Source organism: Orbicella franksi, chromosome 12, assembly GCF_964199315.1.
Source record: "Orbicella franksi chromosome 12, jaOrbFran1.1, whole genome shotgun sequence".
Taxonomy (NCBI): Eukaryota; Metazoa; Cnidaria; class Anthozoa; order Scleractinia; family Merulinidae; genus Orbicella; species Orbicella franksi.
In genome coordinates, this window is record NC_138156.1 from 7,165,219 (window position 1) to 7,181,058 (window position 15,840).

A 15,840-nucleotide genomic window follows, 5' to 3' on the forward strand; every position below is an offset into this window, starting at 1 on the left:
AAAGCTATACCAAATTCCTTTGTTTTCTGATCGCTGATCAGTGCATAACTTATTATGGGAACTTTCTAACCTTTTCATTTCTAAATCCTTAAAGGTTGCGACGCAGTTACAAAGATGTATGATAAATCAGTGATACCCCAACAATGTTTTCTACTCGCTGTTTGTATTTGTATTATTGTACAAGTAAAATTGAGGTGTTGATGACTCTTAATAAGGCCTTGTATGTCAAGGTAACAGATACTAATTAAGAAATAAATCTAGCCTGGATAAACAAAAGTCTCTCTTCTTTTCTCCTGCTCTACAGAGGTCTGAGACTAGAATCAGATGCCCGAAAATTCCATTCTGATGACGTAGCGAATAGAGGCTTCTCTTTGTTCAAGCTATAGCAAGGCTACAACGAAAACTTTCTAATGAAAACATGTTCAACACCTATAGCCTGTGTACAATCGCGCACTCTCTTCCAAAAAACAATCGAAGATAGGAGAGCGCGGGGCTGTACACAGGCAAAATTGGACACCAAAGATTTCTTTGACCTATAGGTCCACAAAAACCCGCCAGCAAAGTTCTCTGGTGTCGATCAAACTACGGCAAGCAAGCTATTGCAACAGCTGGAGATGTGAATATTTCTCCAGCGCTCATATGACTAGCGTGAAATTTAATGCATGAAAAGAGCAGCAACCAACATCAATAAGAACAGTGCAGCAGACATGCTGACAGCAGTCGCATCGGCTGTAGGGCTTTCTGAGGTTGGCGCAGGCGTCGTACGTTGGCCAGAAATGTTAAAACTAGAATAGACTGTTCGGTCGTTGACGGGTAGCAGTGGACGGAAATTGTCGACCATTTTTACGCCATTGCTGTCATTGAGATTGCGCAAGAGGCCCATCTGTAAAAAAGAACCGAGTCAGTAGTAAGGCATTGAAAAAGGTGTCACAGCCTCACAGGTTCATCAATCACACGCAAGATAATCACGGCACATTTTCAGTGTGCACCACGAAACACGTGTCTCAGCCAATCAGAGCGTAGCCTTCGAACGCAGACGTATTTCCGGCTGTTAATCAGAGCGGCACAAAATCAAATGACCATGCTTAAGTAATTCTGTATTTCGTCTTCAACAATCCGAGGTTCATATCTCAATTAACTTTTTCGTTTTGCATTGTTCTTCAATCCTAACTACGACGACAACAAACGGGGTCTGAAAATTCATCAATTTTAAATTCGTTTATTTTCCTTTATTCCTGCCCGTGAGACTTCGCGAAGAAACTGATAAAAAAGAAAAGCATTCAAGTGCACAGAAAAGTCAGCTGACAGTTTAAATGGTGACTAATTTTTAGCAATAAGTCATGATAAGTTGAATTCCGTCATACGGATCATCAGGGTTCAACCTCGTTCCCAGGCTCCTCTCTCCGCCTCGGAGGCATGCTAGAATATTGATGTATATCGAACGTGGCCTATTGAACCCGAGCCACGTTCTTGGGAGGCGACCGCTCTAAGCACTGCGCTATCCCTTCTGCCCAAGTATCTCGCGTAAACACCGGGGCCGGCGTTTTCGGAGCCCGGAGTTTAATCGAAGAACACGATGCCGTACCTGATACTCGGATATGTTGACGGAATCTTTAAAAACCGTCCAAGTCACGCTTTCAAAGCAGCCAGGGGTGGTCAGAGAACCCGAGTAACGGAAGAACTTGGACAGGTCGGCCGGTAACATCCCTTGCAACTTGAATGCGTCTATGCCCTCTTTATTAGTGTCTGTGTAAACAGTAAGAAACGTAGAATATCAGTGGTTGACTCCTGGAAGAAACCATGAAGCTACTTCAAGACTTAGCTTTCGATCATGACAGCTTACACATGATGTGTCCCTTGGGCATATAGAATCATTTTCATGAGGTTTACAAAAAGTGTAGACTTCAAGACAGTGAGTAGCCTAGCAGTGTGCGGTTGTTAACAAAAGGGCGGCCGCCTTTTTGCGTTTTCGAAGCGTCTGTGAAGTGGACTGTTTAGTGAAAGTTTTGAACGACTGGTAGATTTATACGAAAACAGTCAGATTATTCGCTCTCGATTTCTATGCGTAGTAACTGCGTTGGGCGGCGCCCTGGTGATAGAATTCCTGGGCTCACAATCTAATATTTTCCAATAGAATACAGTACCGTAAAGCATGTATCCTATAACCAAAAATGAAGCTGGATGTGTTATGAGATGGGTAATATATTTTCCATGTTCAACCAAAAAAATCTGCATTAAGACTAACAGTTGTGACTGAGTGACAAATAGTCAACGCTGAAACATTTTTTTCAAAAATTTTGCGTTTAATTTTTACTTTAGTCAGGCGAAGTAATAAATGCTATTGTTGACGATAGAGACAATGCATTACGTACCCTTGCCAATTACATCCTTGGCATATTCCAAGAAGTCATAATTTGTATTATTATCGCCTCCAACCTGAAACAAAAATTAAAAATACGACTCTCATCTTCCTTTAATTTGTCATGAAGTAGGGTTGGTTTCAAAATAGATAAGAATTTACATTACGGGTGGGAAGGGGCTAGGCATGACTTGTACGTTGATCTAAGCTCTCCAGTTTCGTAGTTGAAACAGAAAGTTTTGAATGTCATAACGTTCCTGGCCCTCAATCAATCAATCAATCAGCCAGCCAGTCAGTCAGTTTATCAATCAATCAATCAATCAATCAGCCAGCCAGTCAGCCAATTTATCAATCAATCAATCAATCAATCAATCAATCAATGAATCAATCAGTCAGTCAGTCAGTCAGTCAGTCAATCAAATAATCAATCAATCAATCAAACAAACAAACAATCAATCAGTCAATGAATCAATCAGTCAGTCAGTCAGTCAGTCAATCAATCAATCAATCAATCAATAAGTCAGTCAATCAATCGGCCAATCAATCAATAAAATAAATAAATAAATAAATAAATAGATAAACAGTCGAACCTCCACTAACGACCACCTCTTTTCAACGGCCACTTCTCTACAATGGCCACTTCTTTTTTGTCTGGGTGGACGGACCACAACTTTCACTCTTATTTAAACCCATTCAACGGCCATGTTTCCACAACGACAACGCCCCTTAAAGCGCGTTTCAACTGTCCCTCGACAACGGCCACTTATTCCGCTTATTTGTTGTTGTTTTCCCTTTTTTTTCCTTGTTTTGTCTCCTTACTGCCCCCCCCCCCGCCCCCATTTTAAGTTTCACTGCCAACCAACTTCTTCAGAACTAATTTATTTATTTCTTCCACAGAGCTCGATTAGCTTTTCAGTTTTTCTGGGTGAAATACCTAATTTTCTGTTTCAATTATCTGTTTTGTAACTAAGAGTTTTTCTCTTTTGGAAATAAAGTTTGTGGTGTTGTTGTTGCTGCGGCTGCTGTTGTTGTTGCCAGTTCAGCCAGTTCGTCATCTTTTCATATTCAAAACACCATTTTTGTTAGTAAAAGGTCCCGAAACGTTATACGAAGCCCGTGTGCGTTACGTTTTTATATGCTACTATAAAGCATTTTAAAAAATCAAAAATTGTGTGCCCATCTTACACCCCTATCTCCCCATAATGGCCATCCGTCTACAACGGTCACTTTCCTCTGTCTCCCAAGTGGCCGTTGTGGAGAGATTTAACTAAAGTCAAACCTCTCGTAAGCGACCACCCAAAATGTAAAGCCCAGGTGGTCGCTTACAGGAGGTGGCCGCTTACGAGAGCTTAGACCATATTGAGACAAAATTTTGCCTAATTAGCTATAATAACTTTAGAGACTATAATAACTGCAGAGATATGTGAAAAGTCAATTTCAAGAAAAAATCCGGTGTTTGCCATTGAAAAATTTGCGTCTCTTTTACTTTCCGGGAATGCGATAATGTTCGAACGCTTTATCCAATTTCCGCTCTATTTTCTGTCAAGTGGTCGCGTACGGGACGTTAAAAACAAAAGAAAATTTCAAACTTTAACTTTAAAAGTGATTGCGGTCGCTTACAAGAGGTTCCAAATATGGTGATTTGACTTGGAAACTTTTGGTATTTTGGAAAACTGGTCGCTGAGGAGAGGTGGTCGCTTACAGGAGGTGGTCGTAACCGGAGGTTCGACTATAATCGAGAAGCTTAAAATACATACCATTATGAACACACCCAGAACAGCAAGCCCATCAGGCTCCGTCACTGCCGTGGAAAGGTCTGCGTACTTAGTGTTGTAGCTGACGAAGTGCAACTGTAAAAGAAGAAAGAGAAATTAAAGAACAAAAGGAAGGAAGGGAGGAACAATGAAGGAAGGAGCTTAATTAAAGTGCAATTTAAATTCAAATAATGTTAGCAGCGCGACAAATGCGTCAAACTTAAAAAAAAGGACTGGAAATAAATCAATTTTTGGTTTTCCTGGAAACTTTTCCTGAAAATTTCTGTACCATTTGCTCCCATTCCTAAAATTCCGAAATTCTTGGTCGAAGTGGTGCCCAGTCTGCTCGCACGTCAAGCTGGTGCCCAATCTCCTCCAAGCGGTGTGTTCCCTTCAAGAATATGTCTTACTTTACTGCCAGTATCAATAAGTCAAAGGAGCTACGTCACATTTTGCGCGTCTTGAAATGTTTAGGCTAAATCTTTCAAGTTTGTCGTTTGTAATTTTTGTTAATTTTCTCCTTCCTTAACCATCCTTGTTCCTTTGTATGTATGGGTTATTGACCAAGGGTGAGGTCAAGGTGGCTGGATATTGGCCAAGTTCTTTTTTTTGCGTGTTTATGGACCAAGACGGAGTCGAGGTCCATAAACTCGCAAAAAAAAGAACGAGGCCAATATCCAGCCATCTTGACCGAACAAGCTTGGTCAATAAAGGATTTATTATATGGCTTTCGGGGAAATTTTTCTTGCGGGACACGGCGGGTAGTCCCGAGCGGGCAAGATAGCTCCTTCTTGCCCGCTCGGGTAGCCAATCACAGCGCAGGATTTGATTCATCTTGCCTGCTCACGGAGCTAGCCATATAATAATGTGTGTTATTAATAGGGGACTTAAGATTGGAGTGCGAGTACAGTAATAGCCCACGTATAAGAACCTGGGTTTTAAGAACCTGTTAGGCTAAAATTTTCATTTTAAGCCCCCTCCACATAAGAACCTATTAAGGCTAACATTTTAAGTTAGGTTCTTATCAGTGGGATTGCTGTAAAAGTGTAGAGGTAGAAACTGCTGAATTAAGATCATCATCTATTTAAAAGTAACTTGACATAACTTTTTTTTTCTTTCAAGCTTAAGTACAATGTTGTATGTCTATTGTGTTTGCCATTCAAATAATTCCCCAAGTATTTGCAAGTACTGTACTCTGCTACAGTATCAAAGAAAGCTCTCTGACCATCTCCATCTCCGTGAGAATCACAAAATATTAAATGAAAATATCAAAATATATCCCAATGAAATAAATAACTGCAAAATATCAAAACAACGTAAGCTCCCAATGGGCAATGCCTCAGCTTCTCAACGTGAGTTTCTTTGCTATGTTTTGTTAAGGACATATACTGTACCTGCACTGAACTGCCTATAGGCATTGCTCTAAGGTACAAATAAATGATTTTTACTGTATTATGAGATGATATTTCTAATATATATAGTGTATTCAGATGAAATTCATATGAAAATATAAGAACCTATTTTAAGAACCTTGGTAGCCTAAATTTGCTTTAAGTACCATTTACATAAGAACCTATTTAGGCTAAATTGAAAAATTCAGGTTCTTGTACGTGGGCTATTATTGTACGAGATCGAATGCGAGAACGACTTTTCAATTCTAGTTTGCAGACTTCACATTATCACGTCACATACCAATCTCATCCCATGAGCTACCCTCTCTACCTAAAACCAACATAAAGAGCGGGGGCTTGAAATTCGATAATCGCTCTCGTACTCGTAGTCAAATCTAAAGCTCTCTAAATATTATCTCGTTGGTGTTTTTCTATATAGTAACCTACTATTTCCAAGTTTCCTTCAATTTCAAGCTGATTTTGTAGATGACCCAAACAACTCAAAATACCCTAACTGAACTTCTTTAAAACGAAGGGATCACCACCCGTTTTCCTTAATGTCACCTACCTCAGCAGCGTATTGTTTACCGTCCAGGAAGTGTTCTGACCCGTTCATGTTTGATGAGCCCCAATGCAAGTGAAACTGGACCGTGGTGTAAGTACCAGTGAGGCCTATCCCTCTTACATTGTAGACGTCCTCAGGGAATGAGATAGTAAGAGTGTGACCATTGTTCGAAGCGGTAAAGTTAACGTTGGGCATCTCGTTGTAGTTCGTGAGAGTGGGAGTACCGAGGCCTTCCTTCCAAATTGTATCTAAGCTTTTTATGTCGATCGGTGTTTGTTTCTTTCCTGTCTGGCAGACACCTTTCCATTTCGACGGGCCTGTAACGAGGAAAATCCGGGACAGTAGGTGAGTGGGCGCAGAGCCCAACTATCAGACTGGCGTTAACTATGTTTCCATAGTTACCCGAGATAACAACGTATGCGTTTGCACATGGCTAGTCGGTTCGAACGCTTTATTACGTCACACCTTGGAACGACTGAACATTTCTACGGCTCCAGGATGGGTGGGGACGGGGAGAGACACAGGGTAGGGCTTATTATCAGGAGGATTTTGGGGTCCGAGATTTTGCGGGCTTATTTTTGGACGGGAGGAGTGGGAGGGGGGTGTGTATTACTGTGGTCAACATCCTTCAAAATGGCCGAGATTCTGATGTTTGTTTGTTTGTTATTACAGTTCGAGTTTGTTAAATCGAGACAAGAGCATTTTCTCTTGACCGAGAATATCACTGCTACATCTAAAAACTTAACCCTTCAATAATTTAATACGAAAACATCTTACCATGTTCGCCACCTAGAACATAGTCCCATTTATCATGACCTAACAGAAAGAAAGTAGTAACAATTAAAAAGAAAATTGTGAACACCAAAACGTACCCCTAAAAGGGATTTTTACGAAAAAAGTAACAAAGCTCTGTTACTAGAAAAACAAAATTCAAGACACGAGATACAAAAGAAACGACAGCTCTGCGCATGCTCAAAACAAAACTTTGGTCCGGCCAGAAGTTGAACAATCCCTACTACTAGGCGAGAAATCAGATTGAGGGGAGTCTGGGGACAAGACGGGCCCTCTGCTCGACAGAACTGACCACAGATCAGTCTTTGATTTTGTTCATCAAAACCTGAAATATGATGTCAGCTATTTAAACCTCGCATCCCTGAGGCAATCCTCTCACGAGGTCGCAAAAAATACGTTGTCATAAAAAAGGCATAATATTTAGTAAAAATTGAAACCATGAGAAAGTAGTAGGATTTGCATACTACTGTTGATGACCCGTGTAATTCAGTGAAATACAGCCTGCAATACAGGTAAAATAACGTGACCACTGCTTTCGAAAAACACGATATCATTTCCCGATATCAGTTGCACCGTTTGCAGATCGAATACTTGGACGTTAATTGTCAGTACAGTGGAACCTCGATAAAACGAAGGGCCAAGGGACTGGAAAAACATGTTCGCTATAACAAGGCTTCGTTATATCGGGATTCTTTTCCATATATTTTACTATTACTGGAGCGAGGAATATCGTTCACAATACCGAGGTCTTCGTTCAGTTAAATAGAGGTTCGTTAAATCGAGGTTCCTGTACATGTTGGCTTAAATGTTTATATGAGAGTTATCACTAGCGGTTTCCTTCTCGTACCAGTAATCTTTGTCTTCGCATTAGTGTAAATATTTTGCGTTTTTTTGTGGCGGGAATATAATTTTTGCAGATCGATCGGATTCTAAAACCCCAGGAATCACAAAATTCATAATCCCAAGAGGCTCTGCGCCACACGTCAAGTTCCCCATAGGAACCGCTTTTGAGCAAGAGGGCCGACTCCAACAGCGGGATTCCCAGCAAACATTTCGTTGCTGTGAACCTGGTAAGACTTATCAAGTTAAAATATGCGCAATCTGCTTCACTTTTATCCAGTTCTGATGATGATGTATCATCCTAAACTAAGTCGAATAACAGATTCAGTCGAATCAACTAAGAACAGGAGAGAATGTAGCGTAACGTTTGTACTGTACTTACCGTCGCTGAAAGCCTGGTGTGTCCAAGCGAAGCAGAGAACGACGACCAAGATATAACGCTCCATGGTTACTCTTTACCTGAAAACATCAAAGAATTAAAGGTTTTCCAAATGAAAGTGAAATTAAAATAACTTCTGGTAGTGTTGCCAAAATGTAATGACAGCTGTCACGCGAATGTTCAAAAACTATTTGTACAGCCATTGTTATTTTACCTCTCGTAAAATCGCCAAGATAGGATTACAAGATCAGTTGAACACTTGTAACTGCAGAATGGTAAAAGATTCAAGCTGGATAAATCGCGGTTCTTAACGGACGCAACTAAAGCCTTGCTCGCGTCAAACAGCGCACAGGCAACGGTCGAAAAAACGTCATCGTATTTTTAGTGGCACGCAATTACCTACTTGTCGAAAAATAATACCCCCGAGAGATCATTCAATAAATGTGATGTTTACTTTTGGCTAAGTAGCTTTTTTTTTGCTGTACTTTATCTTTCCCCTATAATGCGTAGTAAGAGGTTTAATTTTGAACATTTGCTTATAGAGCCGGAATCTCGAGGGATGTGGCAACAGTTGTTCTTCAACATTTCGTAACCTCGTTTGAGGTTTAAACTAATGATGCAGTTCTGATTGCTTCAGCTGGAAAAAGCTGAGACGTACTCTATTAAACTAGCACTTTCTGTCTACAAGACCTATAAAAGGACTCCTGCTGCGTGAAAAGAAGGTAGGACAGAAAAACGGTTCAGGAACTAAGGCATTTGAAACAAAACTTGCAACGCAAAAAGCCGATTTAGACTAGTTTAGATTAGGAATATGCTGCAAGGAAATGCGTCAACTTACAATGGGCTCCTGACTTACGTCAACTTACTTTTTAAAATTAAAATTAAAATTTAGAATGTTGTGTTTGTTTTATAAATATTTATCTAAAGATCGTGACATATCAAAGCAGTGCTTGATTGGAAAACGTGAGCTCCAACCGAGAGAAATTGAAAGAAAATTGTATTTTCCAGAGGACCCGTCTTTTGTCAGTGGCTTGACAAGTGAAGAACGATCTATTCAACACTGAAACGAAAGCATTTTTAGTAGCTTTACACTCTTCTCTTTTTGTATTTTAAAAGAATATCGAGGCTGAAATTTGCGAAATTTTAAGAATATTTTAAGAATAAACCCGAGGCTGAGATTTTGAAATTAAAAGGATTTAACTTTGTGAGTTGAAAATTTGTGAATACAATACCATTATAACGTAAAAAATTCTTCCATTCTGTAAAGGGCAAAACTAGCCAAAAACTAACAAAATCAACACTGGCTGTATGTTTGATGCAAGTATCATTTCTGCAAGACTGAGAAGTTATGTACGATACGATACGATACGATACGCTACGATAACTTCTCAAAATTATAAACGGTATTTTCATCAGTCGTCTATTTACTGTCATATCATTATTTTCATCAGTCTATTCACTGTCATATCAGACTTTATTGCCTGCAATCCGGCTCCAAAGTACTTCAACGCCATCAAAGTCAATAAAATGGAAAAGTCATATGCTATAATCTAAGAATATTCACAAGAATATTTTCAGCCTAAAATCGGCAGAAAAATAAGAATATTCAGCCTGGGCCTGAAAAACAATATTCTTATTAAAAAAAAAAAGAGCTTAGTCTTGGTAAAAACTCGGCCATAAATAATTGGAGCGCTTTTGCAATTTCATCCGGCTAGACTGCTGGTAATCAGTTTTTCTCTCGAAATCAGTCAGGGATTATGTGGCGAGATTTTCCAGGCTAGATGGGATTGGAACGAGACATGGTGCAGCACTCGAGCCCTATTGCGTAATAACACTCGTCTGACCCAAAGCAAAAGGTACACTGCCAACATTCTATTTGTGTCCTGGCTCTGTTGTTATGTTGGCTTACAAAAGAACCCCCTCTAAATAGACTAAATGGTGGAAGCTCAGTCAAAAAGGTTTTGCTAATTTCTGATTTGTGGCTATTTCCGCTAGCTCTATTTTCTTCCAATCTTTCGGCCTGCCTTTTTTCGAGCCCCGGTTCGAACCATACCTGACAAACATTTTGATAACGCGAGGTGGCTTGGAGCCAGCCAACCTCGTTTCTGATCAAGGAAACTGGAGATCATGCAAGGGGCCCGTTTCTCGAAGGTCCCGAAAAATTTTCGCACCCGGAAGGCCGTAGCAAAATCTCAAATCTTACGATTACAGAGCTGTCTTATTTACATATTCTTAATATGACCAGAACTTCCCTTCATACAAGAAGTTTCAGGCGCATACACCTTTCTGTTTTGAGATACAGATTAACTAAAAATGGCTTTGCGGGCACGAAAAGTTTCCGGGGCTTTCAAGAAACAGCTCGTTCCCAGAGCTGCCTGACCTACTTAGCCGGTGAAGCCTTGGAACAGGATCAGGGAGCAGTGGCTCAGTAAACACATGATTTCATTTTCATTTTCATTTTCATTTGCAAAGTATGCCCATTTAGTATCGAACCTTATTCATTTAAATGACCGAAAAAATTGCTACATTGTGTTTGACTGAGAGAAGGCTACTTAATATCGTTAATTTTTAATTTGAGCTGCAGTGCAAATTAATACAGGCGCCTTCGTAACTTTCCCAATCATACTCGAGAAGTCTTAAAACGCTTTTACAGTACTCGTGATATTTGAAAATTCATTCAAATTGCACTCGCCTAAGGGCTTCTGAAATTCTAAGTGAAATAAATCGTTAATTGCAGTCGCTTTCATAAAATAAATAAATATATCAAAGGGGTCACCCTGTTTAAATATCGATTATTATTATTATTATTATTATTATTATTATTAAATGTGTTGAGCACTGTGGAGCTTATTGGGGACATTATAAATGCAAATCAAATATTGCAAATTGAACGTACCATTACATTTACATTACATTACTATTAAAGTTAAAAACAAAATGTTCGCTGTTCAGTATCGAACCTATCAAAGACAAAAGCAAAGTCTGCGCTGGTTAGTATGGAACCTATGCAAGTCAACCAGTTGTATTTTTATTTCCGCAAGTAAACAAGCGTTGAATTAGCAAAAATCTTTGCCAAAAGAGCTACAATTCCCGCCGAGTTTCAATGTGAAAAATTTAATTCCATATTAACAATAAACACAATTCTAGGCTAAATCAGTGAAATTACCCTATTCCAGTTCCAGACCAAAACGAGCAAAACCTAAAGTCTATTTCAGATCAAACCGGCTCAAATATCATACCCTTTGGGGTGGAACGAATCTGTGGAACATACCGTTATCTACCAATTTTAAACTTAAGAGAGCACACCTCCCCCCGATAAAGAACTTCAAAGATTTGCGTGCCATTCGCGCCTGCATGCTGGAGCCTGGAGGCTTACTGTGAAGTCTACTGATGATAAGATAACATTCGTACACGTACAAAACATGCTTTGAATGCGTGAACATAATCAGTGTGTCTATCATATGACTGCAAATGACAAAGACGAATATTCCTTCACAAGACGGCCGCACCCCGATACACGCCCCCGCGCGCGTGATAGTGTTGTTTAACTCTACTATAGATGAAACTTTCCCCCAATTCAACACTAATATAGATTGGAAAGTAGATTTTAAATTGAACTCTTAACTCCACCGTGGACCGGTTTTAGACTGAAAGTGCGCCGTCAGTGTAGCGTAAAGTTGCATACAAGCACAGCATGTGGCGTTCTGTTTTGAAATTTTCTAAACAACTGCGGGACGGTTATCACGTTTATGCTGAATATCAGAGGCATCAATTTGTACCTAAAACAGACATCTGGCGTTGTATTTGTAATTGCACTGACTTTGTGAAAACAAATCTAAGGAAATAATTTGTCAGCGTTGATTGACAAGCAGTATTGATGCCGATTTCAATCCTCCTGTCATCATTAGAGTGACCTCGACTTATGGTTACCAGGGGCGGTCACCGTCGATGAATAATCCCTTGTATTTGTCCAAGCATGCAGTAAAAATACTCGTCAATAACGCTTTCAATAAAGATCCTAATCATGGTGTTTCACAATTCTGTCGTCAAATTTAGCTCTCGAGAAACGGTATAACTCTCAACTTAATTTATAAACTAACAAAGCAAAATACTTAGATCAGAGTGGAGCTATAAAACACTGAATCCCTCCAAACATTGGCGGATTCGTGGGGATGTGAACGAATTCTTTGATCCCATATGAAAATCATGGGTTATTCTAGATCCTCATTTTTCTCTTCAAATATCACGTGAAATAACAGTTCGAAAAGCTAGTACTTTGGAAAGACCTCTTACTGTTCTACTGGAAAAATGCGATAAACGGAAATGGAGACCTAATGGTATGAATTTTCTACACGTTCACTTGTGTTGCGGTTACGTTGATGTCGTTCGTTTCAAATGCGACTTGATAAAGCTAAAATTGATTGTGGTTGCGCATGGTTAATCCATTAAAAGTCAAGAGCTCTAGCTATTTTGGTGGTTTTCGATTTCAAAGCGGTAGAAAATCGAACCAAGGTTGAACAAGGTTAGAATCACGAAATATTCAGTGTGCCTGAGGGGTTTGTTTTGTTTTCGTAACTCTGCAGTCAGAACTTTTAGTGCATGATCGCTCACAAGGTGAACAACACAAAAAGAAAGCCCCAAGACCTCTACTTTGTTTAATTAAACACCTGCCTATGTTTGGCAATAAGACATGCAAATGAAAGAAACAGCAATTTCTGAGCCGACAAGACTGAATAATTGGAACGCGCGCACATGACCTCGAATATTTTTTCGTTTTTTTTATTTAGAAAACTAAATTCTCTCCTCAATTAGGCTATGGACACGCGAAGTTTTGAGTTGAATTTGATTTGAGAACTACTGTTACCGAACAGGAAGGAATAAAGCAGATCTTACTACAGCTTCTAAAACCCGATGATATGAGTCTCAAACGGTTTTAGAGAGGGCTGTAAACCCCGTGGGGGGGGGGGGGGGTACTGCCATATAAGGGCTATATAGGTATGTGCCGCTGTGAAGGGTATGGTTTTCATGCAGTTTACTCTGGGATAGGGTATATAAATCAGAGCGTTTGGGTCTAAAATAGGGTATCATTTTTCACAAAACTGACCAGTTGGTTGAAGACTTTACCTAGACTAAAAGGAAACCAGGGATTGCCACTCAAAAATATAACAAAATGAAATCGGCAAGTTAAAATTTTTGCACTTCAGCCTCAACAGCGTCGATAGATGACTATCAAAAAACACTACCGGATATTATTAACTGTCACGATCAAAAATCGGTATTCAGACGAAAATCGGTGGTTTTAGCACTGGTTACTCTAGTATAGGGTAACAAAATTCAGCTGAACTAGCTCTAGTATAGGTTAAGGGCTCCAGGGTCCCAGCGGCACATCCCCACCCAGAAATTCCTAAAGTACCCCCCCGGGCTATAAACTAGCAGCGACAAGGACATTTTGCAGAACACCCAACCCATTTCGGATGGTTACGCAAGAAGGTTTAAAAAATTAACGCATTGTAAACAGCGACAAGGATATATTCTGTAGAAGTCGTAGAACGTTACACTCAGCGCGTTGCAGATGGTTACGTAATGTTACTCACAAGAAGGGTATTGAAGCTGCCTAGTTTTGTTTTTCTACTTGAGGATGTTTTACAAAAATTAACGCATTAGACTTCACTACAGGCGGTTTAAGTCGGAAGCTTTTAAGTTCAATCCGTCTTTGAATAATGCGCTTCGAATATTACAGTCACATACAGAAACCGGGAGAGTGAGTACGGAAATTCGTTGCCTTATTTAGAAATGTAAAGACGCAACCAATATGAAAGTTAAATCTTACAAAAATTAGCGATCTCCCGGGTTAAAAGACGGCGCCTGGGTGATTTAGATGTGTTAAAAATTAATGCTCTACCTTCAGTGGGAGTTGTGACCGTTCTTGTAGATGTGCTCTGTTGCCTGGTGAATCAGAACTACAATGGGCGAGACAAGTAATGCAATAAAATGTTTTGTGCAAGAATATTTTATTTCGGGGCGGATCGTCAGATCAGCTGACCTTTTCCTTTCAAACTTTGACTGACAGTGACAACTGCTGTTGTTTCCGTTGAAGCCGGCAGAATAGACTGGCCAGCTGGGCAGTGCGAGGTGCATGAGATGTGCACACGAGCGCAAAGCATGAGAATGAGTGGCGAGCACGGGATTGAAGGGCTAAGGAGAAGCAAAAACTAAAATAAAACCTGAACATAATCCGTCACTCCTTTCCCGCGCTCAACGCTCGCGTCCTCGCACTTTGCGTTCCGCGTTCTGCCCCGCTAAACCGCCCGTTCTGCCCCGCTAAACCACCTGTTCTGTATGGGCATGTTACTATACTTCACTGGTAATTAGTTGCGCTTTTTAAGTAGCTGTCATGGGTTTCGGATAGTAATATATGTCTTTAGGAGATGTCATGAACTATTCGATCAGAACCGAGAGCATATGTTAGTTAAAATTTAATTGCGCTTAGTTTCTTTTGAAGCGGGAAATTAATTCATTGCGACATGATAGTTAGAAGTGGCTGCCCATGGCCACACAGTACAGCGTCTGTGTCGAAGGATAGGAATTCGAATTTCGAAGATTACACGTGGGGGGTACTTCGGGAATTACTTGTTCACTTCATGTTCGTCTCGGTGTCCGTGAAATACATGCATGCGAAACAAAATTCCGGCGCATTGCCAGATGGAGGACGCGTAACGAAAGTTTCATGGTCCCTGACCTTAGTTAAAACAAAATCCCTTTCATTTTGGTCTACTTAATTCACAATTAGATTATGAGCTCGAGATTTCTATCGCGAGTCAACTATCGCGCATATAAATTGAAAGCAAATGATCAAATTTTACTATTAATCTACAAGTCGTTCAAAACGTTATCTAAATCCTCTTCAGATAAATTTCGAAAACTCAAAGAAGCACACGCCATTTTGTGAACAGTCCCCAGGTAACAACCGCACACCGCCAGGGTACTGACTATCTACACCAGCATAGATCAGAAGTTAGTAGCGTAGCCAATGAGTATTCCTGATAGAACGCTAGTAGATTTATACTGATATTGAAGAGAAGACGCCCTGTTCGAGATGAAAATTTGGAGTGATAATCCCGGCGTGTTTGTTAGAAAGTACCGAATACCTTTGTCACCGTGGACCAAACCTAAATCACGAGGGTGCGTTTACATCTGACAGACGCCTGCACGTAACATACCCTAGGGCTCCGTTTTGGCAGGTGTGGATGTCTCGCTTCTGAATTATAAGCTTATGGTTTTGTAATTTGGACTAGTCCGAATCAGTCGAAATTTACGACCGTCAGTTTATCCAATGATTGACGTGAAGTTACGTAGATGCACAGAGCTAGAGCACAGGAAAGTTCGCAAATTGATTGATTGACTTGATCAACGAGACGCGTTAATGATTTATAATTTTGTATGACCTTTAAAAAAAAAAAAATCACCTCTTGTGAGCAGGATTTCAAAAGAAATGTCGCTGAGTGATTATGTAAGGCCTAGGTTAGCTGACGTACTTTATACTCTAATCACACTGAAACAATTATATAACATTTTGTAACTAATCTTTAATAGTAAACACAAACATAGCACCAGGAGCGAGCACATTCTTGTACTAATTAGCCGCAAACGTTGCAAAATATGTTGTCTTCACATGGCAGACGCTCTCGCGCGGAACCGCGCACGCGACTGAAAAGTAAAGATTTTCTTATCCTTTGAGCTACAGTGGCTAACATTTGCGC

General features: G+C 40.1%; 1 protein-coding gene across 1 annotated transcript; it reads right to left on the reverse strand.

The window, feature by feature from the left end:
- Positions 1-654: 654 nt before the first annotated feature.
- Positions 655-14,431, reverse strand: LOC145464342 (carbonic anhydrase 2-like). Its single transcript, XM_081448194.1, has 8 exons — positions 13,983-14,431; positions 8,084-8,160; positions 6,847-6,885; positions 6,073-6,386; positions 4,117-4,209; positions 2,373-2,436; positions 1,586-1,746; positions 655-883 (listed from the first exon to the last, which is right to left on the reverse strand). The coding sequence occupies exons 2-8, from the start codon at positions 8,145-8,147 to the stop codon at positions 656-658; spliced, it is 963 nt and encodes a 320-aa protein (XP_081304320.1). The 5' UTR covers positions 8,148-8,160; positions 13,983-14,431; the 3' UTR covers position 655.
- Positions 14,432-15,840: the final 1,409 nt, after the last annotated feature.

Excerpts from the sequence above, each read along its gene's own strand:
- LOC145464342 (XM_081448194.1), bottom strand. The coding sequence starts at position 8,147 with ATGGAGCGTTATATCTTGGTCGTCGTTCTCTGCTTCGCTTGGACACAC. Across the intron at positions 6,886-8,083 it reads ACACCAGGCTTTCAGCGACG|GTCATGATAAATGGGACTAT; the intron begins GTAAGTACAGTA and ends TCTTTCTGTTAG. Across the intron at positions 6,387-6,846 it reads TGTTCTAGGTGGCGAACATG|GCCCGTCGAAATGGAAAGGT; the intron begins GTAAGATGTTTT and ends TCCTCGTTACAG.